Source organism: Rhinolophus sinicus, linkage group LG04, assembly GCF_036562045.2.
Source record: "Rhinolophus sinicus isolate RSC01 linkage group LG04, ASM3656204v1, whole genome shotgun sequence".
In the NCBI taxonomy this organism is placed as follows: domain Eukaryota; kingdom Metazoa; phylum Chordata; class Mammalia; order Chiroptera; family Rhinolophidae; genus Rhinolophus; species Rhinolophus sinicus.
In genome coordinates, this window is record NC_133754.1 from 100,351,232 (window position 1) to 100,377,365 (window position 26,134).

The 26,134-nt window shown below is 43.5% G+C and overlaps 1 protein-coding gene across 3 annotated transcripts in view; it reads left to right on the plus strand.

The window, feature by feature from the left end:
* The window catches only part of MTUS2 (microtubule associated scaffold protein 2), a 526,534-nt gene that overhangs the window by 345,015 nt on the left and 155,385 nt on the right, over window positions 1-26,134 (plus strand). For all 3 annotated transcript variants that reach the window (XM_074330067.1, XM_074330069.1, XM_074330068.1), the window contains one exon: window positions 19,487-19,648. In XM_074330067.1, the coding sequence (XP_074186168.1) occupies window positions 19,487-19,648 (162 nt within the window). The remainder of the gene's footprint in view (window positions 1-19,486; window positions 19,649-26,134) is intronic.

The following is a 26,134-nucleotide window of genomic DNA, read 5'->3' on the forward strand; positions in this document are numbered from 1 at the left end:
ACACCAAAGTGAATGACTGGCTCACATGGTCATTCTTTGTTTAATTTTTTGAGGAACTGCCATACTGTTGTGATGCGTTAATGAGAAATTAGAATAAAGCTGTTGGAATCCTTCTGAACTTAACGCTCTAAGCTTGGCAGTGAAATAAAACTGATTTGCCCTCCAGACCCTAGGGTCTCGCCTGTTGTCCAAAATCATTTTCCAGCAACCCTCTTTGGTGGATTTCAAATTGGCAGAAAGGTCCCTCTGAGGCATGGGTCTGATTAGAGCGTAAAATACTTGTTCCCATGAATATGTATTTTCTGACTGGGCTCTTAAACTGGATCTAGTTAACACATACGGTAACCAAACAATAATAATAATAATAATAATAATAATAATAATTATAAGCCTTGGGGACTCGTCCTGATAATAGCCTTTCCCAGCAGCAGAGCTGTGCCTATCCCAGCCACCCTGAGTGAGGGACACTGTGGGGATTACGTGTGGAGAAAAGGTGAGTGGCCAGAAAGGACACCTCCAGAAATGGAAGTAAGAGTTTAGGCATTGCAAGAAAATTTCTTGATGACCAAAAGCAGGGAGTGCATTCTGCCAGAAGGGAAACCTGGAGAGAGAATTGCATATTTTTATGAATTGTACCTCTTTGGAACTTTCCTTTCATTACCACCTCATTTTACATTTTGGAGTCTTTTGTTTTGTTTTGTTTTGTTTTGTTTTTCCCTTTTTTGTGAGGTTTCGTCCTGGGTCCTCTTCTGTTCTCCCTCCAAGCCCATCTACCCCGTGGCTACACATCCTGTATTCTCTGCCCACTCCGTGTTCTGTGTCCAGCCCACTGTCTCTCCTGAGCTCCTTTATTTATTCAACAAATTTGATTGAGTCCGGTACTATCCGCAGTTTCAGGCACCCACTGGGGGTCTTGGAACGTATCCCCCACAGATAATGGGGGACCACGTATGCCTAATTGTGAATGATTTTAAATGTTAATATGTCTCATGTCTTCCTTGCTAAGGGACTGGTCCCACTGGGGCTTACATAGACACAGAGGAGGGTCTGTTGAACAAGATGAATGTATGAGTGAGTACGTGCATGAGTGAATGAACAAACAAGCCACTTGAAGACAGAGCTAGAATGGCCTGGGCCTGGGCCCAGGTTCTGGACAGACTGGAAGGATGGGTGCAGATGGTGTTTCCTGCAGCACAGGCAGCAGCATTTGGCTGTCGGGCTGATTTGATGCACCGTGGTTCAATGCAGCAGTGTGTCGTTATTTACTTATTTGTGATTCCTTTATTTTCCAATTACAGTCGGCCTATGATGTTATATTAGTTTCAGGTGTACAACACAGTGATTAGACATCTACACATCTTAATGGCACTGAGGTTTCCTATGGGGAAGGTTGGTGCCACGTGACCACTGGCTGCTGCTGTGAGGAAGCTGGATGTTGGAAAGCGCTCAGCCTTGTCCATGTTGCATTTGCACAGGCAGTGGAATTTCCATTCTGAGAAACATACCATGAGGTGACTCAAGGAGGAATTTTACAGTCCCACCCTGGTTTAAAAGGAAGTGCCTCTTCGAGCCGCTAAACCTCCGATCCATTTAGCTTTCTCTGCTTGCTCCAGCGACTCCTTCCTTGTGACAAGAAAATAGAGTGGCACTTAACAGAAATATGAAAACACTGCCAGCTCAGATTACCTTCACCTCACCTCATTCTGCATGTTTTCAACTTTGTGTACTGTTGATCCAGAAATACAGAAGGTGACAAAAAAAGGATATACATTTTAAGAAAGGGAAAAACTGTAAAATTATGCTGATGGTAACCACTTTAAGCACCTCTTGTAACTGGCAGAGTCAAATGTGACTTGTATTCATCTTTTGTTACCGGCTATATTGAGTATTACAATTTTAATACAGTTTTTTCCTTTCTTAAAATGTATAATTTTTGGCACCCTCTGTATATAACCGCCATGGAGCTAGTCAAACGAAGCAATCGTGCACCACTTGCTTCCTTTCTCTCTCTCTCTCTCTCTCTCTCTCTCTCTCTCTCTCTCTCTCTGTTTAGTGGTTTTAAAGTTATAATACCCATGCAACCACTATAAATTCTTTTTTCACAAAACTGCTTACTTGAACAAAATGTGCCCTGATTTTTTTCCCTGAAAGATGCCAAGTTCTGAGTATCCCCTAGCTTACAAGCAAAATGGTTTTTGCCTCCCGTGCCCACTTGTATCAGCATTAAGTAGTTCCCAGGTGAACAGTTTCCAAATGCAGCCCAGTAATTGCACCCCACATCGCTGGAGGCAGATATAAGCAGACTTGGTTAAGGGGGCCACGTGTCTAGTGTTCTGAGCAGCGATGGAAAGGTCTAGATGGGGATGGGCGAGGAAGGGGCGTCAGCTTTGGCCTTTGTTTTTATGACTAATCTGGGGCTTTTCCATTTCAGATGAGATTAAGTGAGGATTTCCTCCTCTGTTTGATGGTTTCTGTTAGGACGCTGGCAGCCCCCTCTGGTCCAGCTGTCAAACTTCTATTCCATCCCAGAATGGAAGTTCTGACTGTTCATGCACAAGGGTAAAGGAACACCCCCATATTCAGTATTGGTTCTAAACGTCTTCTGGGTCATTTGGTAGCATTGTTCTGTGATGTTCTTCCATTTGTCTAGAAAGACGAAGCAACACTGTAAGAAATATACCAGATTAAAGGTATCTCTAAGGACCAAACTTTGTAAATAAACCCCAGGATTTGCCCTTTGGGGGTTGAAGAAGACAGGAGAGCACATTCTGTGGTTTGTGGACTTGGAACCCCTCTCTGGGATGCAGCGCTGTCTATTGCTGCCAGCCAGACCTGGGTGGGGGGTGAGGGGTGGGGAGGGGTGCAAGGTTGTGGGAATGTCTGGTGGGGGACAGTGATACCTAGAAGGTAAGTCCGTAGCTAATGGGCCAGCCACCTGACCTCTGGCGTTCAGGAGCAGCCTTCAGTTTCCAGGCAGGCTGTGTTGAATCATTTGAATGCTGACTGTACATTCACTGCCTTTATCATCTGGCCTCCTTCGAGTTACTCAGCCTTAGTTTCTGCTTTTGCAAAGTGAGAAGATACCACAGATTACACGAGTTTCTCCATGTACGTGCACGAGGGGCATTAGCCCCTCGGTTAATGTTAGTTCCTGTTTCTTCCAGGCCCCGGGCAGCAGGGCAGTGACAGGGGCCTGCTCCTGGAAGGGGACCGACATATTAGCATCAAATCAAGCAAGAAATCTGAAACAGAAGATACTTGTTAAGTATTCCAGCTGTGAAGCTGTGGTCCCGAATTTATCAAAATGTCAGTCAGGGCAGTGAACCCAGGGGAAGCCCAGTGACTGGCAGGGCTGTGTCTCCGTGTCTGTCAGCAACTTGGGGGGCAGGAATCTGGTGGCTAACTTTGGGACCTCTTGTTCTAGGCCAGTGCTGACTGCTCAAGGCAGCGGGCCTGGACAGGCGGGCGGGGAGGGCATAGCCCCAGCAAGGGAAGAGGACGATGCATTTCATTGGCATCAGGACATATTCAGGTCCTAGGTCTTGTTCGGATCTGTCCGTGTATATGGCTCGGAGAATAATTGTGAACAGAACAGGCTGATATTTCATTGGCTAAAAATAGAGAAGGAGAGAAATAGATTTTTTTTTTCATTAGTTTCAGGTGTACAAAGCAACATAACACCGTGTTTCCCTGAAAATAAGACCAGGTCTTATATTAATTTTTGCTCCATTAGGACTTATTTTCAGGGGATGTCTTATTTTTTTCATGTACAGAAATCTAAATTTATTCAAATACAGTCATGTCATCTTCTTGTGGAACATCGTCATTACGTACTAAATGCGTCCGTCTGGCTGAGATCTTAACTGGGCTTATTTTCAGGATAGATCTTATTTTTGGGGAAACACGATAGTTAGACATTTACACTCCTCACAAAGTGATAAGTCCCTTCCCCTAAGCTACTACCCCTCTGACATCTTATATACCTGTTACAATACCATTGACTCCCTTCCCTATGTTGTACTCCACATCCTGTGACTATATATACCTATATATTTAGTTATAGTTGACATTCAATATTATTCTGCTTCAGCTTCAGGTGTATAGCGTATTGGTCAGGCATCTACACTGTCTATGATGTGATCACCCTGATAAGTCCAGCGCCCATCCGGCACCTTACATGATATTTACAACATTGGTGATTATATTCCCTATACTGTATTTCATATCCTAATGACTATATTGTGACTACTAATTTGTTCTTTCTAATCCCTTCACCTTCTCCCCTTCCCCTCCCCCTCCCATCTAGCAACCAACAGGTTTTTTTTCCTATATGTATGAGTCTATTACTGTTTTGTTTGCTCATTTATTCTGTTCTTTAGATTCTACATATAAATGAGATCATATGGTATTTGTCTTTCTCAATCTGATTTATTTCACTTAGCATAATAATCCCAAAACCCATCCATGTTGTTACAAATGGTAAAACTTCATTCTTCTTTATGGCTGCGTAATACTCCATTGTATAAATGTACCACAGATTCTTAATCCAGTCATCTATCAATGGGCATTTCAGTTGTTCCCTATCTTGGCTATTGTGAATAGTGCTGCAATAAACATAGGAATGCTTTTTTTTTAAAATTAGTGTTTTAGATTTCTTTGGATAGATACCCAGGAGTGGAATTGCTGGGTCATAAGGTAGTTCTATTTTCCATTTTTTGAGGCCCTTCCATACTGTTTTCCATAGAGACTGCTGCACCAATCTGCAATCCCACCAACAGGGCATGAGGGTTCCTTTTTGTCCATATCCTCGCCAACACTTATTATTTGTTAATTTATTGATGATTGTCATTCTAACAGGAGTGAAGTGGTATCTCATTGTGATTTTTATTTGCAAAGAAGTAGAAGATTTAATTGTGGTGTTTCAAAATGTTTGACATTTGCAAAAAAAACCCAACCAGCATCTCTACTACTGAGTGGCAGTTAAATCATTTGTCATCACCATGAATTGCTCCACTTGTAATTAATCCAGCTTTATCTATTGACATGAACTCTCCTCACACCTCATTCAGGACCCTCCCACAACTTGGACGTGGTCCAGATCTGGCCTCACTAGCACATCCAGCCCATTGAAGACTTAGCAGCAGCTGTTCTCAGACCAGCGATGGCTCCTCCACAGGCCTGCAGGCTGCTCACCCGCTTCTAGACATTGCCTCTCTGAACTTACCTTCTTCTGGTCAGCTCTTCATGTGGCAGCACAGTGGATGTACCCCGGTCCTATTGACAATGGATGTTACTGAGCTGCACCCCTTACTTAGTCTCATTGAGCTACTGACACAGCTTCAGATTATTTCCTGCCTCCAGCCGTGGCCCATTCTAATCCATCTTCCCACTCCACAGCACCAGTGATCTTGCTAAAATGTGCACATGCCCATGTCATGCCTTTATTGAAACCCTCCAGTGGCTTTCTGGTGACTTGGGGACCCATTGCCAAGTCCTAACCACTGTCATATGGCAAGTACAAATGTAGACGTGCAGAGGACTTGAGTACGTCAGAGTGACATGGTTTGACCATTGTCTGCAGCCTTCCCAGGATACTTTGCTGCGGTTGCAATGCCTGAGCTGGGTTTTAAGAATGAAGCAACGTTCACCTGACAGGAGGGAAATGGGAAAGGCATTCCAGACAGATAGAACCACGTGTTTAAAGGCAGCCAAGCCTAAATCCAGCATGGCGAACTCACAGCACACTCATAGCTGTTGTTGGACCACTAAGTGCAAGGTGGGCGTGCCCTCCTTGATCTACCTTGGGTTTCACTTCATAGGAGGTGAGGAATCATTGAAAGGTTGTCAACTGGGCCAAGAATCATTTTGTATTTTAGAAAGAGGAGGATGGCAAAGAGACTGGAAGGGAGAGGAGGTAACATTTATTATCTCCTGTGTGTCGTGAGCTCTGCTGGATGTTCTATCTGGGTTGTTTCTTTAAATCTGTACCAGAACCCATTGTACACATGAGGGAACTTAGATCCAGGAGAATGAGACATTTCTCTGAGACTGTCTAACGTATGTGGGGGACATGTGCTTCCCACTAGGGGAGCCAGGCTCACGGGTCCGTGCAGCCTTGGTGAGGCTGGGAGCACTGTGTTGGGGTGCTCTCGGTCTGTCCTGGCCTCTGCTGCATCCTCCCTTTCCCTGAGACCTACCTGCCCTCAGTGCTATGCTGGACCAGCTCTGTTCATGTCCCCCGCTGAAGTGCTGTTAGTCTGTAGGAGTGTTCTGTTGCCACCTAACAGGTTACTGCCAACTTAGTGATTTAAAACAACACCTGCTCATTAGCTCACACACAGCAGAGCTGAAGTCTCTGCTCAGGGTCTCAGAGGCAGAATCTAAGGTGTCGGCTGGGTTGAATTCCATCTGCGGGCCCTGGGGAAGACTCTACTTCCCAGCTGGCAGAATTCACTTCCTTGCAGTTGTAGGACTAGGGTTCCCCTTGCCAGCTGTCAGTGGGGAACTGCCATCAGCAACCAGAGGCTGCCCGCTTCCCTTGCTGCAGGTCCCTTCCACCTGACGATGGTGTGTTGAATCCTTCATTGCTTTGATCTCTGACTTTCACTGTGCTTTTACAGAGATCATGGGATTGGGTCAGGCCACCCAGATAGTCTCCCTTTCCTAATTAATCACAGAAGTCACGACCATCACATTCACCCTTCTGGGAGCCCACCAGGGAGCTGGGCTCTTGGGAGACATCTGAGAATCCTGCTTCCCACACACGCCTTCATTATATTTATGTACAGAATTTGCCATTACTTAAAATTTTTCCTCCCTGAGTAGCCCAGGAATTTTGTTCCTATCTGCTGCCAAACACTTCACCAGGAGACTCCTTTGGGAAGGAGACCTTAGCAGATACTGCATTTCATAAATATTTTAGGAAACACTTTATTCCACTTCTGCTTAAGCCCCAAGGCAGCAGCCTGGCCCATTCTTTCCTTTCTGTGCACACAGCCTTTGGTGTCTTACCATTCAGAGTGTAGAACAAAGAAGATTTCAGTCATCATTGGCTATACCTACCTGGCCCAAAGTTACTACTGCCACCTAGTTATGGTGAAGCCTTCTCAGAATTCTGTGCCCTTCCACCACCGGTTCTGACTAACGAAGCCTCCAGATTTTGTTGTTTGATTCAAATCCTTGTGCTTATAACCCTTAACTTATGAATTTTAATCTCTATAAATAATTGCAATTTATAATTACCGTCTGTTTACAAACATTCTTTAACTTTATGATTTTTTTTAAAACAACAACAAAGTGAAAAAGAAGTCATTAAGCTGGCCCTTGCTCTGGCTGAGGGCCAAGAGTGGAGAGAAGGCATGCATGTGTGCTGCAGGTGTGGCTGGTGGGGCCGGTGGGGCTGGTGGGGCGCCCTGCGCTGGGCGGTTCACAGAGACCTGGGCATTTGTCTGTGCCTGCTTCGTGCCCTCCCCACCATCCAGCATAAGATGTTGCCTTAGTTGGAGAGCCTCAGGAGGAAAGAACCTGGAGAGGGACATGAGCTTGCAAAAAAAAAAAAAAGTTCATGAAGCCTCGAGCTCCCTATTAGAGATTCATAAAAATTTAGAAGCCAAGACACAGGTGTAGCTTCACTGCTTTGGGCTACTGTGGAGGCTGCTGGCACCTTCCCAGAGGAGTTTCTCTAAGGGAGTGGTCATCTTAAGCCTTTGCTTCTATCTCACAACATTTGAAGGCTTTAAAGAGGTTGTAAAGTTCATTTATTAGGCTGTTTATGATAATATGCAAAACACAGTTTGAATGGTGTTTGCTTGAGTGATTTAATGATTGATTTTTAAATAGTTGCGGTTTTATTTTGTATGGATGATGGTTGTCACAGCGGGTACCAGTCATAGCTTTACCTGTAAACATAAATGAAAATAGGGCTTTCCATTTTTGAAATTTTGTATTAAGAGACGCTTGGAAAAAATGAATTATATTCATGAACTAAGGAATAAGCACATGGTTTTCAAAGGCCAGGAGAGGGGAGCCTACCATTTACTTAGTGCTTACTACATATCAGATACTATGTATGTGATTTTTTAGTCCCAGGGGTGCTTGCTCTTCGGATGTTACAAAGGAGCACACAGGTGAAGAAAAGGTAATGAGTGCCATGTTCTCAGCATTGTAGCAGCTCCTACCGAAGGGCTCAGCGACCACGGCCACCCCCAACACACGCTCCCTCCCCGTTCATGGGAGCCAACAACCAGTAAGGCACAGATAGCCAAAGCAAAGCAAAGGAGAACTCACTGGAGTGGTTTTGATTTATGAGTCCAGTAATTTTAGTGCTTTCAAAACTGTGTACTTCTCTACAAAACCCTAGGATTCTTGCAACAAATGACATATTCTCCACTAACCATGATAATTTAAACTGCTTGACGGGTATCACCATCTGTTTTCTATTGGGGTTTCTTCCCCCATATAATTTCTATTGAAATCAATTGCTATTTATGATATCAAGATCTTTTTATTTGGACGTTAATGCAACTTCTGGATGTTCAAAGTTTTGGACCAAAGCTGTCAAAATCAGGAGTATTTTAGTCTAGGTTCCCAGTTTCTAAGACTGATCAGGGTAATAAATAGGCAAAGCAGGGGAGGTTCCCTAACTGAATAGTCATTAAAACATTGTTCAATATTGCGGAAAGAGTATTCATACAGTCTCAGTTTATGGAAAGTATTAACCAAAAATCAGCTCTCAAGAATTGTTAAAGAATTAGCTATCAAGCTAAGCCAGGAGGATGTTGGATATTTACCAGTCTCGTTTTTCACTAAGACAAGTAAGTACTTACTTAGTTCACAAGACAAGAAAGTACTGCATTGTGATTGAGTCTTTGTCTTTCATTCAGCTAGAGCAGTGGTTCTCAACTAGAGGTGCTTTTTACCAGTAGAGGACATTTAGTAAAGTCTGGTGACATTTTTTGATTGTCACAACTTAGGGGTGAGCTGGGTAGAGGCCGGGGTGCTGCCACGTGCCCTACAATGCCCAGGGCAGCCCTCTCCAGCCAATGCTTATCTGGTCCACGGTGTGGATGATGCCCTGTTGAAAAAGTCTGGGCTGAAGGAAAAGAGTCCTGAAGTTGCTCTTTAGAAACAAAACCAGGATGTTGAAAAAGACACAGAGGAAGATGACTATCCTCTTGGACCCTGAGGAAAGAGAGGGCATTTCCCAGCTCCCAGAGGGGAAGAGAAAATTCCTAAAGTTCAAGTAATGGATATTATATTGATTTACAAGTTGACATGCCTCCTTCAAGGCAATATGCTGTTCATTTCCTAAAAGGCTGTTCGACTTCTTCTCCCTTAAAGATTTCATATTCCCCAGAAGCTACTGAGTAAAAAGGGTTCTTTTTAAGGGTGCAAGAAATCTTAGCTGGATGGTGCAATCTGACTCCTTCTAGCAGCCCCTATAATTATACGGGAAAGAAATTTGGGGCTCAGTTGCAATGATCCACTTTTCAATATTTAACTTGCGTTGGTGGCTAAAAAGTGGCTCATTAAAGCAGTGTTTGACACAGAATAATCCATGAGTCCCTTGGATGCCTCTAAACAACTCATTAAAGGGATCTGTGACACAAAAAGGAGATTATATTAGAGCACAAAATCCAAGCTATAGAACTGGAACACCTAAACTTTCTTATTGCTTTATTAATAAAAGCTGATATGTAAGCCCTTGATTCATTTCTCTAATTTCTTATACCATATTAATAACTTCAGCAGACTTTAAATCGAGTTCAAATCAGATCCTCTTACCTTTCAACAACTCCCATATTAAGCATCTAATTAAAATGCTCCAGTTTAAATATTTCCCCCAAGGTATTAACTATTGAAAGAGTCACATGTCGATAAACCAGAGCATTCTGGATGATGGCTCAAGCCTCTAAGTACTTCAGATAGGGAGAAGGGATTTATTGCAACTGGCCTCATTGATGTAAAAGAGGAATGGTAAAAAGTTGCTTTTAATTACTCAAACATCTCTTGATATATCATATTAGCCCTTGGTCTTTTAAGTAACTAACCTACATCAGTATTTGACTATGTTCTCTGCTTTGGGAATGTGAACTTGGTAAATATCAAAGAGAATTTCTCAAATCAAAGGCAGCTTATGTGGTGGGGTTCAAAAGTCTTGGACTGGATGATGCTGGCTTTCATCTTTCATGATTGCTTCTGTAACTTGGAGAGGGAATTCCACCCCGGCCTTCGCTTTCTGTGTGAACCAGCTGTTTCTTAAACTAGTTCTGTTACCCAGAGCGGGGACTGAGAGATGTTATAGAGAAGGTGGCATTTGACTGGGCTGTGAAGGACGGGGAGACTTGCGCATGGCACAGAATGGCACAGCTCTGTCCGATGGAGGAGGGCACCATTCATACAGGGCTAATTTCCCTTTTCCATTCGTGTCCCTGGACTATGACTCACCTACACCCATGTCCCCCATATTTTCTGAGCAGAAATAAGAAGGCGGACCCTCTTTGCTGTATATCAGAATGGGCTCAGGGAGGCGAGTGCCTGGGAGGGGGCAAGACAGAACGTGGGGGACAAAGGTTTTTTTCTCGTCCTCTCTGATGACTTAGTTGTGATCGTTGTCAAAAGAAGGAACTGTGGGGAAGGGTGCCGGCCCCGGGGCCCTGGGAAGCCTGCCTCTCGAGGGCAGCAGGACCCTGTGAAAGCAGCGCTGACTGCCAGTTCAGTGCCACCCTACTTGCAGGCGTCATCTGCCTCCGTCATGGATCTGGTGGCCTCGGGGAGGCCGTGAGCTGTTTCCACGGGGCTTGCAGGGAGCAGGAGCTCATGCAGTAGGTGCTACTCAGGCTCGTGTGGGACAGAGGTGCAGAGAGGACAGCTGATGAAAGAGCTGCCTCTGCGGGTGCTGTGCCTGTACTGGTGACGACAGCTACCGCTTATGGAGCCCAGAGCACTTTGCAACGCGCTTTACGTGCATTTTCTCTTTAATTCTCAGATTAACCTAATGACAGAGGGTAAATACGTAAATAACAAGCCATTTCATCAGAGGTTTAATTAACTTCTTTAAAGAGAGTATTCCTCATATATTCCAAACCCGGCATTGAATTTGGGCAGAACCCACGGTGTCCCAGATGGTGCTCGTATCATCGTTATTGCTGTGAAGACCTTGCTGTCTTGCCCAGTGGGAAGGGCTCAGGAGCTGAGCCCAGCCACAGGAATCCATAAGTTCCCATGGTCCTAAAGGAATCATCTGCCTCTAGAAATGTGTGCTGTCACCTGATGAGGATGCTGAGTGTAGAGGGACATGTCGCCTGGTCTGAGGCTGGAATCATTTCCTGGACTCCTGGAATACCGTGTTGAGAAGGACTGTGAGGCGTCCCCTGCCCTTGTGAGAAGTGACCGTTTGCTCTAGGTGAAGAGGGAGTAGTGAAATGCATGCCGCACGTTACTCCTCCTTTCATTAGGACCGAGGCTGCCGGGGAAAGATGCATAAAGAACCCCAGTTCTCTTGAGTTGCCTCTTTTTGAAGTCCATAATGGAAATGGAGGCGCACGGACTTGCCCTGGTTGACACCAGGGAAAGAGAGATGCAAGGACGATTCTGACACTTTAATTCTAAGTGTCTGGAACAATGATGATGTCATTAATAATAAAGGCTAAAGAAGGTTGGGCCATTGTGCAGCTGAGAGGAATGTTTATTTCCATGTTACCCCCTCCAGGAGGGTTTCCCCAGCCTTTCTACCTAGGAGGCTTCCCCTACTCCATTGAGTGTTTCTTCTAGCTCTGCCTCTTGTGTTTTTTCATAGATAATCAGAGTTTGTGATCATTTTATTTGGCTCTGTGTCTGTTTGTGGTCTGTGTTACCCACCCCCAAAGAATGGAAGTTGTGCGACAACAGGACCATGCCTGTCCTGTGCCCACTGCTTAGTGTAGAGCCAGGCAGACAGAGGGCATAGTCTGTTTCATTGTGACAAAGAAATAGCTTTGCCCAAATGGTAAGACAGCAGGTTTACTTCAGCTCTTTGAGATAAGAAATAAAATATACACCTGGGTTAAAATATGCAGGAAGTGAGAAATAAAAAATTCAGATGATACTTTAATAATTAAACTAAATTTTGCCACCAAGCGATACATGCAGCTAAATCGATGAAATATGCATCAATGAGGCAATCATGCAGCTGGAATGTTATACGACCTGATTGCCTGAGATTGTCTTTAAAAATCAGTGGAGTACTTTAATCATGTTATAAATATTTGGATAAATATTCAAAATCAATGTAACCTGTTTCTTGAAATGTGGCTGTAATGCCATCATACAGTTAACTGCCTTGCTGTTCTTCTCGAGCCATCCCCATAAGAACCTCACTGGTTTTCTTGGTGTTTGTCCTCGCTGCCACTCTGTCTTCCTTTTAAAGTTCTGGCTCAGCTATTGACAGTCCCAATAAATGAAGTAGTGAAAAGAGCATTGGAATATGGGTCAGAAACCCGAACTTCTCATCACGACTTCAGTCATAGTCAGAATTATCCTTTTGAGAAGGTTGAGTAGGCACCACTCCCTACTTTGTAGGGGGGATCAGGTCTCCTATAAATCCTATAAATCAAACCTTCCTCTGCCCCATGCCTGCCTGTAGCACAGCCTTTTCTGTGCTTGTCTTCCTCTCTCTGTAATGTAGGATCAGAGCAGCTTCAACTCACACCTAATTTGGTGGGAATAGATGAAAAGGGTGAGGGGGTTTCCAGATGAATACATTTACTTTATCCATTTAGCAACTGATGGAATATGGGTTGTTCCCACATTTTGATGATTATCAATGATGCTGTTACAACCATCCATGTACAAGTTTCTGTGTGGACACACGTTTTCAGTTCTCTTACGCACACACCTAAGAGTAGAACTGTTGGGTCATGTGATAACTATGTTTACCATGGTGAGAAATTTCCAAACTATTTCCACAGCAGCTGCACCATATCACAATACCACCAGAAATGTATGGAGGCTCCAAGTTTTCCACATCCCCTCCAATACGTGTTATTGTCTGCATTTTTATTATAGCAGTATAAAGTAGTATAAAGTAGTGCTTTATACTTTTGATTTGTATTTCCTTCATGACTAATGTTGGGCATCTTTTCTTGGGCTTATTGGCTATTACATATCTTCTTTGGAGAAATATCTATTCAAATCCTATGCTCATTTTCAATTGGGTTATTTGTCTTTTTATTGTTGAGTTATAAAACCTCTTTATATATTCGGTATACTAGACCTTTATCAGATATGTGATTTGCAAATATTTTCTTCAGTTCTATGTATTCTCATTTCACTTTATTAATAGTCCTCTGAAGCACAAACATTTCTATTTTGATGAAGCCTAATTTGCATATTTTCCTTTAATTACTGTGTTTTAGGTGTCATATCTAAGTAACGATTGCCTAATCCTAAAACCATCAAGATTTACACCTATGTTTTCCTCTAAGGGTTTTATAATTTTGACCCTTGCATTTAGGTCTTTGATCCATTTTAAATTAGTTTTTGCATATGATGTAAGGTAGTGGTCCCACTCCATGAGATTTTGACAGACAGCGTTGATTAGTTTAGGGTATTTAAGCATATGGGAAATGAACTCTAGGAGGAAGAATGAAAAGATTGCTTTCTCCTAGAATTTGGGGCTGAACAAGCCAGGTGGTCCTGGTGGTTTAAAGAGAAAAGGGAGAGCGATTAGATTTTATGTTTCTGGCTTCTGGACCATGCAGAATAATATACCTTGCAAATCCTCCCACTCTAATAAAGGAGATCTTACCTTCCAAATAGTAAGTTGAGGATGTGACAATTTGGATATCTATGAAAGATGGGCCACTGTCGCACAGGGGAGCAGGAAGCTGTGGTGCTTTAGTCACAGCTATGAGTAGAGGACTACCTTCCAGCTTTGGTGGTGATAATGTGACAAGCCAGGGAGTACCACTGGCATGGAAAAGGGAAGCAAATTAAGGAGATGAGCTGGCATCTCACAGAGTTAGCAATAGTATAGGGAGATGCCCTTTATCACACATGATTGTTTATCAAAAAACCTTCTTTTCTCCCTACTTCATACCCCTCAGCTAACATTTATTAACCCCTTTATTTTCATGTTCTCTGACATTTCTGAGTGGCTTCTGAACAGATGTACTGACAACCCCATCCACTGAATGCCAGTATCTCTTGAGCCCAAATACACACAAATTTTGATCCCCTACAGAGTAGTGCCGCTCCTTTTTGGAACCACCTGTTTTGAAGTTTAGTTTTTCGTGGGATTCAGACTTCTCTGTATTTCTATCATCTAACATGGCTCCTACAGTATCTCAGTGGTCAGCATACGTTTGCTGATCTTAGTGAAATCTGTGATTGCTCTTCATTCAATTAGGGTGTAGTTGAGAAAAAGACTTAATTTTGTCCATTGAAAATTCTGACCACTTTTCAAGGAAGTTGATAAATATATTCTAGATTTATGTATGAGGGAAAGGGCCAAGGCTACCCAAGACAATTTGTAAGGTAAAAGAACAAGGTTGATGGTACTTGTCTTTTTCTAGTGCAGTATACCACTGCTGGTTGTAATCTGGGGTAACTAAATACAGTATGGTATTGGCCAGTGATAGACAAAGAGATCAATGAAGCAGAACACATTGCTCAGAAATAGAGCCTCATGTGGATAGCTGCTCATAAAACCGTTTCCTTTCTCCTGGACATAAACTAAACTACATCTCCCAGTCTATTATGTGGCTGAGTTCCCATCTAGCTGGTGGGATGAAGGCAGAAGTGACACACAACACTTCTGGGCCTGGCCCATAAAACCCTCCCATGAACAATTCATTGTTTCCCCATGTAGCTGAATGTTAAGGTCTCTTGGGAAACCTCAGAGAGTGGCAAAACACAGGGAGCCTGGATCCCTGAGTTCCTGCCTGGAGTAGAAAACCCCAGGACAGCAGACCATTCAGAGTACCTGTGTTAGATGATTCATGGTCAATAAATAAACCTTTGTTATGTTAAGTTATTGAAATTTGGGGGTTGTTAGCTTACCCTAATAATCATGCTTGTATGGAAAATTGACATAGGACAGCTGGCAATATGGTAGAGAAGATGACTGTCTAACACTCAGGGCCAGAATAGTTGGCTGTCTATAAAGAAAACAATGAAAAATCTGACCCCTGCCCCCATGCCCCATGCCAGGTGAATTAATGATCTAAATGTGAAAAACGAAACTTTAAAACTCTTGGAAGGATACGTAGGAGAACATCATTATGACATCAGATAAGGAATGAAAAACCAGGATACATAAAGTACAAATCAGGTGAGAAAAGAGTGAGAAAAATCAACTGCATTAAAATGAAAGACTTCTGGGGTGGCCGGTCAGCTCAGTTGGTTAGAGCATGGTGCTAATAACACCAAGGTTGCCAGTTCGATCCCCACGTGGCCCACTATGAGCTGCGCCCTCCTTTAAAAAAAAGAAAAGAGGGCCGGCCCGGTGGCTCAGGCGGTTAGCGCTCCATGCTTCTAACTCCAAAGGTTGCCGGTTCGATTCCCGCATGGGCCAGTAGGCTCTCAACCACAGGTTGCCAGTTCAATTCCTCGAGTCCCGCAGGGGATGGTGGGCTCTGCCCCCTGCAACTAAGATTGAACACGGCACCTTGAGCTGAGCTGCCGCTGAGCTCCCAGATGGCTCAGTCGGTTGGAGTGCATCCTCTCAACCACAAGGTTGCCAGTTCGATTCCCGCAAGGGATGGTGGGCTGCGCCCCCTGCAACTAGCAACGGCAACTGGACCTGGAGCTGAACTGTGCCCTGCACAACTAAGATTGAAAGGACAACAACTTGACTTGGGAAAAAAAGTCCCGGAAGTACACACTGTTCCCCAATAAAGTCCTGTTCCCCTTCCCCAATAAAATCTTTTAAAAAAGAGAGAGAAAGAAAGAAAGAAAAGAAAAAAACAAAGAAAGACTTCTGAGCAAAGACACCATAAGTATGAAGAATACAAACCAAAGACTGGGAGAACATTTGAATATATACCAATTAAGGCTCAGTAGCCAGAATATTCAAAGAACTCTTGTATATCGACTAGAAAGGCAGAACATTTCAGTGAGAAAATGGACAAAAATTATGAATGGGCATCTTATGGAAGAAATAGCACACACCTATGCGGAAAAAATGTTCAACCTCACTACCTGTTAGAAACATAGAAATCAAAACTAAATTAATTACTAATTAATTAAAGTCTGACAGCCACGACCTGTGGTTAGTGTGAATGGTGACTAGCAATTTGGAAAGCCATGTGAATCTCTAGGGAAGTTGAACACGCTCGTGCCCTCTTCCCAGCAATTTCACTGGCATGTAATCGGCTGTGTTTTGTGTTTCTGAAGCTTGGTGGTCCATTATGTTCTCATTCTCATCTTTTCCTCTGTCTGAAGTAGTTCATCGTATTTTGTAAAGACAGTCATACTGTCGTCCTTCCCTTAGCCTTTCATCCTGCAGTTACTACCAGATTTACGTCAGCCCTTTCCTCTCTTCTCGCTGAGAGCAGCCCATTGATATAAATTGATGAACTCTTTCCAAGTTCCTATGAAAAACTGACTTACTATAATGACTAGCTGGTAGACTTCAAAGGAATCTGTAAGTGTTAATGACTAACACATGAGAGCATTCCATGTACCAGACAGTACTCTAAGTGTTTTTCTCATGCTTACTCTTGCATCAACTTTTGAAAAATTCACTTGCATTAGCTTTTGAAAATTCTCAGAACAACTCTTTTTATCATCATCCCCACTAAATGAAAAAGGTGCAGAGAGCTGGGAGGCAGAGGAGGTGGTTTCCTCACCCTGGTCGTCTCAGTCCCAAGCCTATACCGTTTACCATCTGGCTCATTCATGCCAGAGTAGTTTCAGGTTGGTTGGGGATGAGATGACTGAATTACACACATGAACCACTTCCACTGGCTGAATCCTTCAGAAAAAAAAAACACATTTTTTTGGTTCACACAAGCACAATTTATTTGTTTCCAGTTGTGTCCTTCCTCTTATTAAGCAGTGGTTTCATATTATCTGCATTGTTTTGAGGTGCCAAGAGCACTTACAGAATTCAGTAACACTTCCAAATTTAGAGTACTTTAAAATTTTTTATTTTTCAATTACCGTTAACATTCAACATTCAGACTCAACGTGGCTTCTTCTTTATATCCTTAGTTATAGGAGTTCTCTTCAGCTGGTCTTCAGGAGGTTCTCAAGGGTAGTTGTTCCATAATTTAGTTGTAATTTTGATGTGCTCATGGGATGAAGTGAGCACAGCATTTACCTGCTCTGCCATCTTGACAGAAAGTCTCCAGAGTACTTTTCATTTGTCAAGTAATGTATCTTTCATTATTGGCCCATTTAAGCTGTTTTTTAAAGTGTAGTACTGTTTACCGCCAGCTGTGTCCCACAACAGTGGACAGTAATAGAGTTTTACTTTATTTCATTCTATTACTTTATTTTATTTTTTGGTAATGCAAAAACCTCTCTCAGATGGGTGTTCATAGCTTCCTTGACACCTCATATTTCAAACAGCCAGATTACTTCCCAGCTTGGAAAGTGGCCAAATCTCTAAACTGACATATTCATTGAATAACAAATTTCATGTAAGAGAATGATACCAGGCACAAGAAGATTTGAGAAAAGGACATTTGAACTCCACAGATGATATGAGATATTTCCCTTCTCCAGAAACTGTAATAAATTATTAAATAAAAGACTCAGTGTGAAAGGTTTTGTGCTCGATTCAGCTTCTGCTACTCATTTTGGTGAGTAACTTATTCTGGAAATACGTCAACAGCAGGCTAAACATGAGATAATGCCATGTGACATACTTCTAGTGGCTGAGTCCCACATGCCCATCTGAAATGTCCCACAGGTTTCCAGAGATTCACTGAGTTCCAGGATTAGACTGGTGACCTGCTCTATGATTCAGAAGCTAAGACTCACTGTTCTGCAGGTACATGCTGCCCCTTTTCCTGACGAGGTTTGGATCAAACACGTGCTTGCTTTTTTTCCTGACATCCAGCACACAGTGCAGAGGCTTTGGTAGTTTCAGTATGTTTGTTCTGTTTGCATAGATGAAATGCATTCTCCTGGCTCTAATTTTGATCAGATCAAAATTAGAATCGCAGCATCTTAAAAGATGTATAGGGCATAGGTTCTATGTTAGGAAATAGCATGTTCTTTATTTTTCATTTTTAAATACACTTTTCTTTAGAAACAAAACAGATCTCACTGATTTTAAACAGATTTGCAGGTTTTCAGAGGGAAGAAAGCAACAATCTCTTACTCTTAAGTGGTTGTCAATGTTTTGAACACTAAAACCACTTTAATAATGTTATCATTTTCATGCAGGCTCCATCTGAATAGAGTGTTATGACTGTCCTTTTAAAATGATGAAAACAAAAAATTTAATCTTTCACTAAAATTTTGTATGCTTCTTCCAGCTGTCATTGCTTGTTTTCCACGGTAGATGGTCACGTTCCTATGACTGGATGGTTTTATCCCAAACAAGCAGTAATCTCATTACTTTCAGGCTCTCTATTTATTTACTTTAGTACATTAGGCCTCGAAGCTGTACTCAGAGGTATATTTAGCAGATTTATCCCTTAACAGGGAATAGATATCTGGTGGGGTCATTGTCTGTAGGTTTGGAAAGATCTAGAAGAAAAGTTTGGACTACAACCACTTTGCACATTTAAATCTCACACATATCCCAGTTTGCCGTGCCTCCCTAGCGTCAGAGCAGTTGATTATAAACAAACTGTCTCATAGATAAGGAGTCTGTTTTTATGTTGAATAGTGAACTGAAATTATGAATAAATGTCTTCTGCCTTTGAAATAAACTAGGATCTACTTCAGGGTCCTCTCAGTTGGGTGAGGCCTTGGCTTTTTGAACAAGAAACCTCATGAGTTTCAAAGGGACGCTCTGTCTCCATGCTCCCTACCCATCTGCATTCATCCCAAGCTTCTTATTCTGCAGGTAGGACTAGCTGGGTTTCAGGGAGCTTCTGAAATCAAGCCCCTGGACTAGCAGTGCATGTGTATATTCTTATTCTATTCTCACCTCTCCTGGGTCACTCACCCTGTTACTCAAAAGAGTTGCCCATCCTCTGTGAGTTATCAAATATATGCTTATCATATACATATACAGTTGCACACCCACGTGTGTGTGTGCGTGCGTGTGTACGTGTAAAATCATCTGAGGAGTGAGGCTGCTCATGGCTTTTGTGGAGCCCCTTGCGCAGATCTGAATGAAGGACTTTTATGTGCTGACTAAATGGAGCTCTTTTCCACACTCAGCCCCAGAAAAATGCTTTTCAAGGCCACTTGCTGAGAGGCCAAGTGCTGAGAGGCCACTTGCTGAGGTCAAGTTCTAAAGCAGGATTTGTTGGCAACTGCAAATGGCAAGAGGTCCATCCATTTTTCATGAAGATGTAATTAACATGCTGTCCGCCTCCCACAGGTTCAGCCTTTGGGAACGAAGACCAGCCAGCTCTGAAGGCAGCTGTGCCCTCCAAAGACGCACCCAAGGGAGCCAGCCGGGTGGCCCCCCCAGTGCCCTCCAGTGTGACAGTGCCCCGGAGGAGTTTGCTTCCGGCACCAAAATCCACGTCCACACCTGCTGGTAAGACTTTCTGCCTTGAAGTTAGTGCCCTTTCTGCATTAAAATGTCTTTTCAAAGTTCCTGTGTATATCAGTTATTTAAGTGGGATGACAGATGAGTTTCAAATTTAAAGTTAATAATAATAAATAATGCCATTGTTTTAAGGCATGTTCATTTTTCATATGTTTAAGTGATCACAACTGCCTCTCACTCTTCCCCTGACTGGTAACCTGTTGAATCACACAGTTTGGCTGACAAAAACACAAGAATCAAGCTATTTTAGGCAGAATGGCATTTGGCTCAGGGAAGCGGGTGCTGACGAAATCGTTACAAGTTGTGGAGAAGCAAGCTCCAGGCTGCACTTCCAGAAACGAGTCCCAGAATCCCAGGGGGACCTGCTGCCTGGACTGGGCCCGGGGAGTGCCATCCCCTGGCTGGCTCCAGGCTCGTGCCACCAAAGCTGGGATCCAGGGATCAACAGCTACCGCAGAAGGGCTGCCCCAGAGCCACGCTGTGCCTGCTGGTCCAGACCAGCAAAACAGTGCCCGTGCCCTGCCCCTCCACACCTGATGCAAAGGGGTGACAAGTGAAGGGGCTTGTCAGCAGAAGCAACCCAAGTGCGGACCCTGCCCACTGGCTCCTCCCGTGTCTCACACTCAGGCATCTGTCTTCAGGGCTGTGCGAGCCTGTGGTTTCCGGCTTGCCATCTAACGCACTACAGGAAGTCACACTACGGCCAGGGAGAATGGATGGTGAGCCCTAATCCCCTGGAGGACAATAGCAATGAGAGCGGCCACCATTTGTTTTGTCCCCCTGCCTAGAGGAAGGGGACCACTGTCAGTGCACAGAAACCCAGAGAAAGTGGAATTGAGACATTGGGGAAGGTGTACAATAGAAAATGAAGCAGAAAGCTCCTTGTAAAGATTTTAGGATTTTCTCTGCCTGGTTCCCTCTAATTCCATCACCCAAGGCTTCCTTGTACTTCAAAACTACTGTGGTTAAAAGATAAATTTTATTCACTGAATGTTAGCTTTGCATTTACTCCATTGGTTAGAATTTCTAACTTAAATCTAGTTTCTACAGCAAAGTCAGCTTTCACGTTGCCTCGTTCATCTTCAAGCTAATGAAAAAGTAGGTGGGCATGCAGTTCACAGTTAGCTCCCGAATGATTGGGCTTGTAGGGACTGTGGGGTGCTGGGTTATTTTAACTACCTCGGTCATGCCAACCTTTGTTTTAACTCATACTGTTGGAAACATGCTCTAAACTGCGATGCTTTGCTTCCTCCCGTGGTGATCGCAGCCTAATGATGGCGAGCTCTTGTGTCTTCGGTCACCTGCTCATTACTGCCATCCACGATTATAGATGCAACATGTACCCACAGTAAGACATCCCCTGGGAGGACGGGGGCTGCTTCCTGAAACTAGATTTCTGTTGTGAGCTTTTTTGTGAGTGACTTTTCTCTGGTTCATTTATTCAGCAAACACCTCAGTGCTTACTTTAAGCCACAGGTGACTTGGATTCGAGGATAATTAGAACCCTCCTTACCCTGGAGGGGCTCACAATAAGGTCGACAGATCTGTAACCGAATAATTAGAGTGAGAGCAAGCTATCTGCCCGCTTACCTACTGGATTGCAGTTCAATCCAGCAGACCGAGAATTCATAGTAAGATGGATTAAAAATGAATGACCTGAAAAAGTTTAAATTAAATATAAAGAGGATTTGTTTATTATTTATTTATTTAATCCCTTTCTATTTTTATTTATTTAATTATTTTCTAATTTATTTATTATTTAGTCACTTTCTAATTTCAGAAAAAATCCCAGGTAGCATGCAGTAAAGGGCCCAAAATAACATGGTTACAAGGATAAAAATCCAAGTAACAGAAAAGAGAAAATCTTGACAAAGCTAGACTAGAAGCTTCCTGGCTATAAGGGCAAAATCAGAAACACAGTCGGTGGAAAAGAACATGTCACTTCCTCAGAAGAGAGAAACTTTTTTTGTAGCACAAATTTTTAAGACTGTAATTCTGTGACTTCTAAAAACTTACGTTGAGCAGCATAATAGACAATAACTTTAATTGCATGTTTTTAAAACTTACCTTTTCTAATAATAAACTTATTAGACATTAGTTCATTAGATAGGGAAAGCCTTTCTAAAAACGATGTGAAACCTGGAAACATTTTTTTTAAATGGTAGATTTAACTACACAAAAATTCGAAAGAACTTTATGAAAGACATAAAATAAAAGACATCGTGAAGGTAAGAAGAATGGTACACTGATAGAAAATGCTGCAACAAAGTGTTAATGTGCACGCATTGAAAGAACTCCTGAAAATCAATAGGAAAAATACAACTTAATTTGAAAAATGGCTAAAAGATATGAATGAGTAAGTCACACAGTAGAAGTGCAAAATGGTCAGTGGCTGTAAACACCAAAGGACTCTGTGTTCCGTGCAGTGTGCTTAGGGGTTGGTGCACACTGCCTCATTTAATTCCAGAGCAAACTGGGCTTGGAGAAATCAAGTAAACACACCCACCCAGGGCCATGCAGCTTTTATGTAGCAGAGCAGGCCTCAGCCTTGGTCTGTGTGACTGAAAACCTAGACACCTAACCTCTGTTAGCACTATGCTGCTTAGATAGTCTTCCTCAGATGAAGGCCAGTGAACTACATTTTATTGAAATAACTATCATTGGAAAATAATACGTCTTAAAGATTGAGTTCTTCTTTCTAGGACAATGCTGGTGACCTCGCAGATAGTTCCCCAGAGCCCCGGCAATAATTCCGCCGTCTGCTCATGCCCCTCCTTCTCCAGATTTTCAGACACAGGATGAGAGCTGTGTTTAAACATGGCGGGAGGTGTAAGATACGATCCACTCCTATAACATCGTCTTCCTGTAAATTAATAATGACTCTTGCCTCATTGGCATCAATGTAATGACAACGGAAAACGTACTGGGTTTAGTGCTAATGTTAAAACACACACACACACATATCATCCTATTCATGGCTATTCTAACCTTTGGGGGAAGGTTCCCAAGAATTTTAGAAACTTAGCCTTGGTCTTTCAATGGTTCTTTTCCTCAGAATTTTCCTGAAAGGTCTTTCTGTTGTTCACACGTCAAACACGCACTCCCAGTCGATCGATCCATATAATTTTACATGAATAGTCGGGCTTTACTTCAAACTGGTTTGCCGTTGTTGTGGCAAATAGGAAAAATATTTTCAATTGAAAATATTGATCTGAAGATAGATTACTTCTTGGTCAGTACGCCCTCTGATTCTGTCCCGTTGACGTGATGCATTATAGAAAATAAAGTTCCTTTATTCGGCCTAAGGTATAGAAGGATTTCCTATGGTTATAGAGCAAATGAACAGCTGGTGTCTTATTGTTTGGGTTCCTCTCTACCTAGGGAAAATAATACTAGGAGCAGTGAGGCTGCTCCCCTACAGACTACAGAAACTCCACCTCGTATCATGAAAATTAATTGTACTACTTTAAAGGCAGATTTTTATTTCTTCGTTAAACTCCACAGATTTAGATATTCCTAGGCAGACTGTAATTTACAAGCGGCTGTCCATGACACCAACATGTGTTCACTAAGCACTTTGGTGTGTATGTGGACCGGAAGTTCTCCCTGCCGCCTTCTGGTCTGGCCAGGCCTCATCTAGCTCCCCTTGCTGGGCACATCTTAAATGAAGGAAGTGAGGAGAGCTTGTGGAACTGAAATATTCTGCTTTAGGAAAAGACGGGGCACATAAAAGGCTTGCTTTATCTGCCGCTGGAGTCGTGGGTCTAGATGATTTGGGCATGTTTCTCACCGTAGCATGCGATGCCTGCTCCTTTAATACAAATAGCTTCCTGGTAATGAAAGAGGCACAGACATCACAGTGTGGAAGCCCACACTGACTCAGGAGCAGTCAGAACCTCCCAGGAGTGGGACCTGCAGGAGGCAGGTTCAAAGCAATCAGGCTGCTCTGGGCTCTTCAGTGCAGATGGGTCATTGCTCGGTGTGGACAGTCCTCTCTCCCTGAGCCTGAGTCTCATCTGCGGTCAGAGCTTCAACTTATTTGTCATGGTGAGGCCAACAGGGGAAACAGCAGTAGGCTGAGACAGAGGAAGTTATGAGAGAGTAGAGTGTTCGAAAGAATCTTTGTGGGAGAACAATTAAGGCAAACAGTTTGAGACCCATTCCTTTGCTAAAGTCACAGAAACAGGAAAATATGGTGGGTTTGGTGTCTGGTCGGAGGAGCTGTCTGTCCATTTCAGTCGCGTTCCTGGGTGTCCTAGCAGGCCTGTTTGCTGTTCCCGCCAGGACACGCTCCCAGCCTCCCACGGAAGCAGTGTGAATCACGACCCGTGATGCCACAGTCAGCTCAGTCATTGCAGGGAGTGAGGACCGGTGGGGTATGGACGGGCCTCCATTCCATCAGTACTTGTTTCCCGAGCCCCTTCTCTGAGCTGAGCACTGTGCTGGAGACCTGGGGAATCAGGATGACTCTGACAGTCTTTGTCCCTGGGGAGCCGATGGTAACACAGGAGAGAGGAACGTAAAAGTTGTACTTATATATTCAATTATTTCATTACAGGTAAGCTAAGAGCTGTGGGTGGGAAACGTGTGTGCGTTAAAGGCATGTTGTGTCATGTAGTGTGCAGGAAACAAACAAGTAGAGACCAAGGGGTCAAGAGCAGTTGCCAGATAACAGTGGTGGGCACAGCATTTCGTGTATGTGAAGAGCAGGCGTCTGTCTTGGGAAACAGCAGAGCTTCCCAAGGCTCCCTCCCCTTACAATCTTGGACTAAGACTGCTAACAATTAGATAGCTTGCTGATTTGAAAGTGTTCGCCCCCCACCCCCTTCCAACCCTTTATGGAGGAACTTGCAAGCCATAAAATGGTCAAAAGACAGAGAGCATGGAAACAAAAACAAACAGAAAAAACCACACAGAGTCATTAATTTTACCTGAGGGTCCACCCTGGGTTTAATCATGACACAAAGGCTGCCCCTTAAGCAGTTCATTGAGACAGTTTGATGTTTTGTTTTTTAGGGCACTTGAGTTTAAAACTAATACCCCCTCTTCTGCTGCCAGTTTAGTGGCCTACGGTACTATTTAGCAATTAGAACTGAAATGCCACAGAATGTCCAAGTAAAGGGGGAAGATACTGCTCTGCTGCCTTTCAAATTCTTTCACTGAAACAACAGCAAGAGTCATATTTTAGGTAATTTGGGAAGCAGTACAGGACACACCATAGTACCAGAGGAGAATTCATAAAACACGGGGACCCGCCTTACCATGGAGCCTTCCTGCAGGCCTACATGAAATCTTTCATTTTGTGGCAGCTCCTCAGAACTAAGCACGAACACCTAACTCTCTTGAGAATACACACGCATATTGAAAGGTTACACACCTGGTGTTGTACCCACTCTGCCTGTCAGCCTGCAGGGCGGTGCGAGCGAGTCCAGCGGTAATGAATGCGAACTGTCCTGCAGAGCTGTGTTGTCTGCTGGGATGTCTGACGTGTACGTGTTTCAGAAGTCTGCCTCCTGCTCTCCGTGCATTGTTAGGCAGACTGACGGCATGGTGGAGCTCCGTCTCTTAACACGATGAGCCTGGGACTTGTAATTCCACATCCCTGTTCAGAACGTCTCACTTCTTTCCAGACGTAGATCTTCTAGCTACTTTATATTGATGAAATAGCGAATCCTAAGTACTGTCTTCACGGGGGTGTAGAAAAAAATGCCAACATAATAGAAAGAGACAAATGCCAGTCATCCGTTTTCTGGAAGGTAACTGGACAAGAAGAACATGTGTCTTGGCCATTGCAAAGTCATTTCTTTCATCTTGAATCCATCAATTGGCATATTTGCATTGAGAACCACTTTGGGACCCACACTTTGCTGATCAGTAATCACCCAACCAGCCTACCTGACATGAATCTAAACCCATGCAGCCCACCCAGCGCTGGCAGGGGCCTTTCAGCTTCTAAATGCAAATCTGGTCCTTTACTCCCCTTTTAGGGGCTCTCCGTCGCCCTCGGGCACAGATCCAGACTCCCTGCCTGGCACATAAGGCCCTTCCTGAGCTGTGCCTCTGTACCACCTCAGCCTTCTCTCTTGCCCTGCCACCACCTTGCACCCCCAGTGCTGCAAGTGAATAAGCCAAGACACTTTAAGTCCCTGTGTCTTTCCTCACTCACTGTTCCCTGTGTCTGTTATGCCTTTCTCCTTCCCTGACACCTCCAACCACTTATTAAACACCTGATTCTCATTCCGGAGGGCTATTGATTGAGTGCGTGGCTGCGACAAGTCCTTTACTGGCCTAGTCTCTTGACCATCATGAAGGCCACCGTCACCACGAGCGTGATCTCTACAATTCATTGCCTAGCGTCATGTGCCAGACTCTGCCCTCCATGCTTTAAACTCGCCCTCTTTCTAAACACCAGAGCAACACTGTGAAGTAGCTCTTCTCCCCTTTACAAACAGGAGCAAACTGTGACTGTCCCAG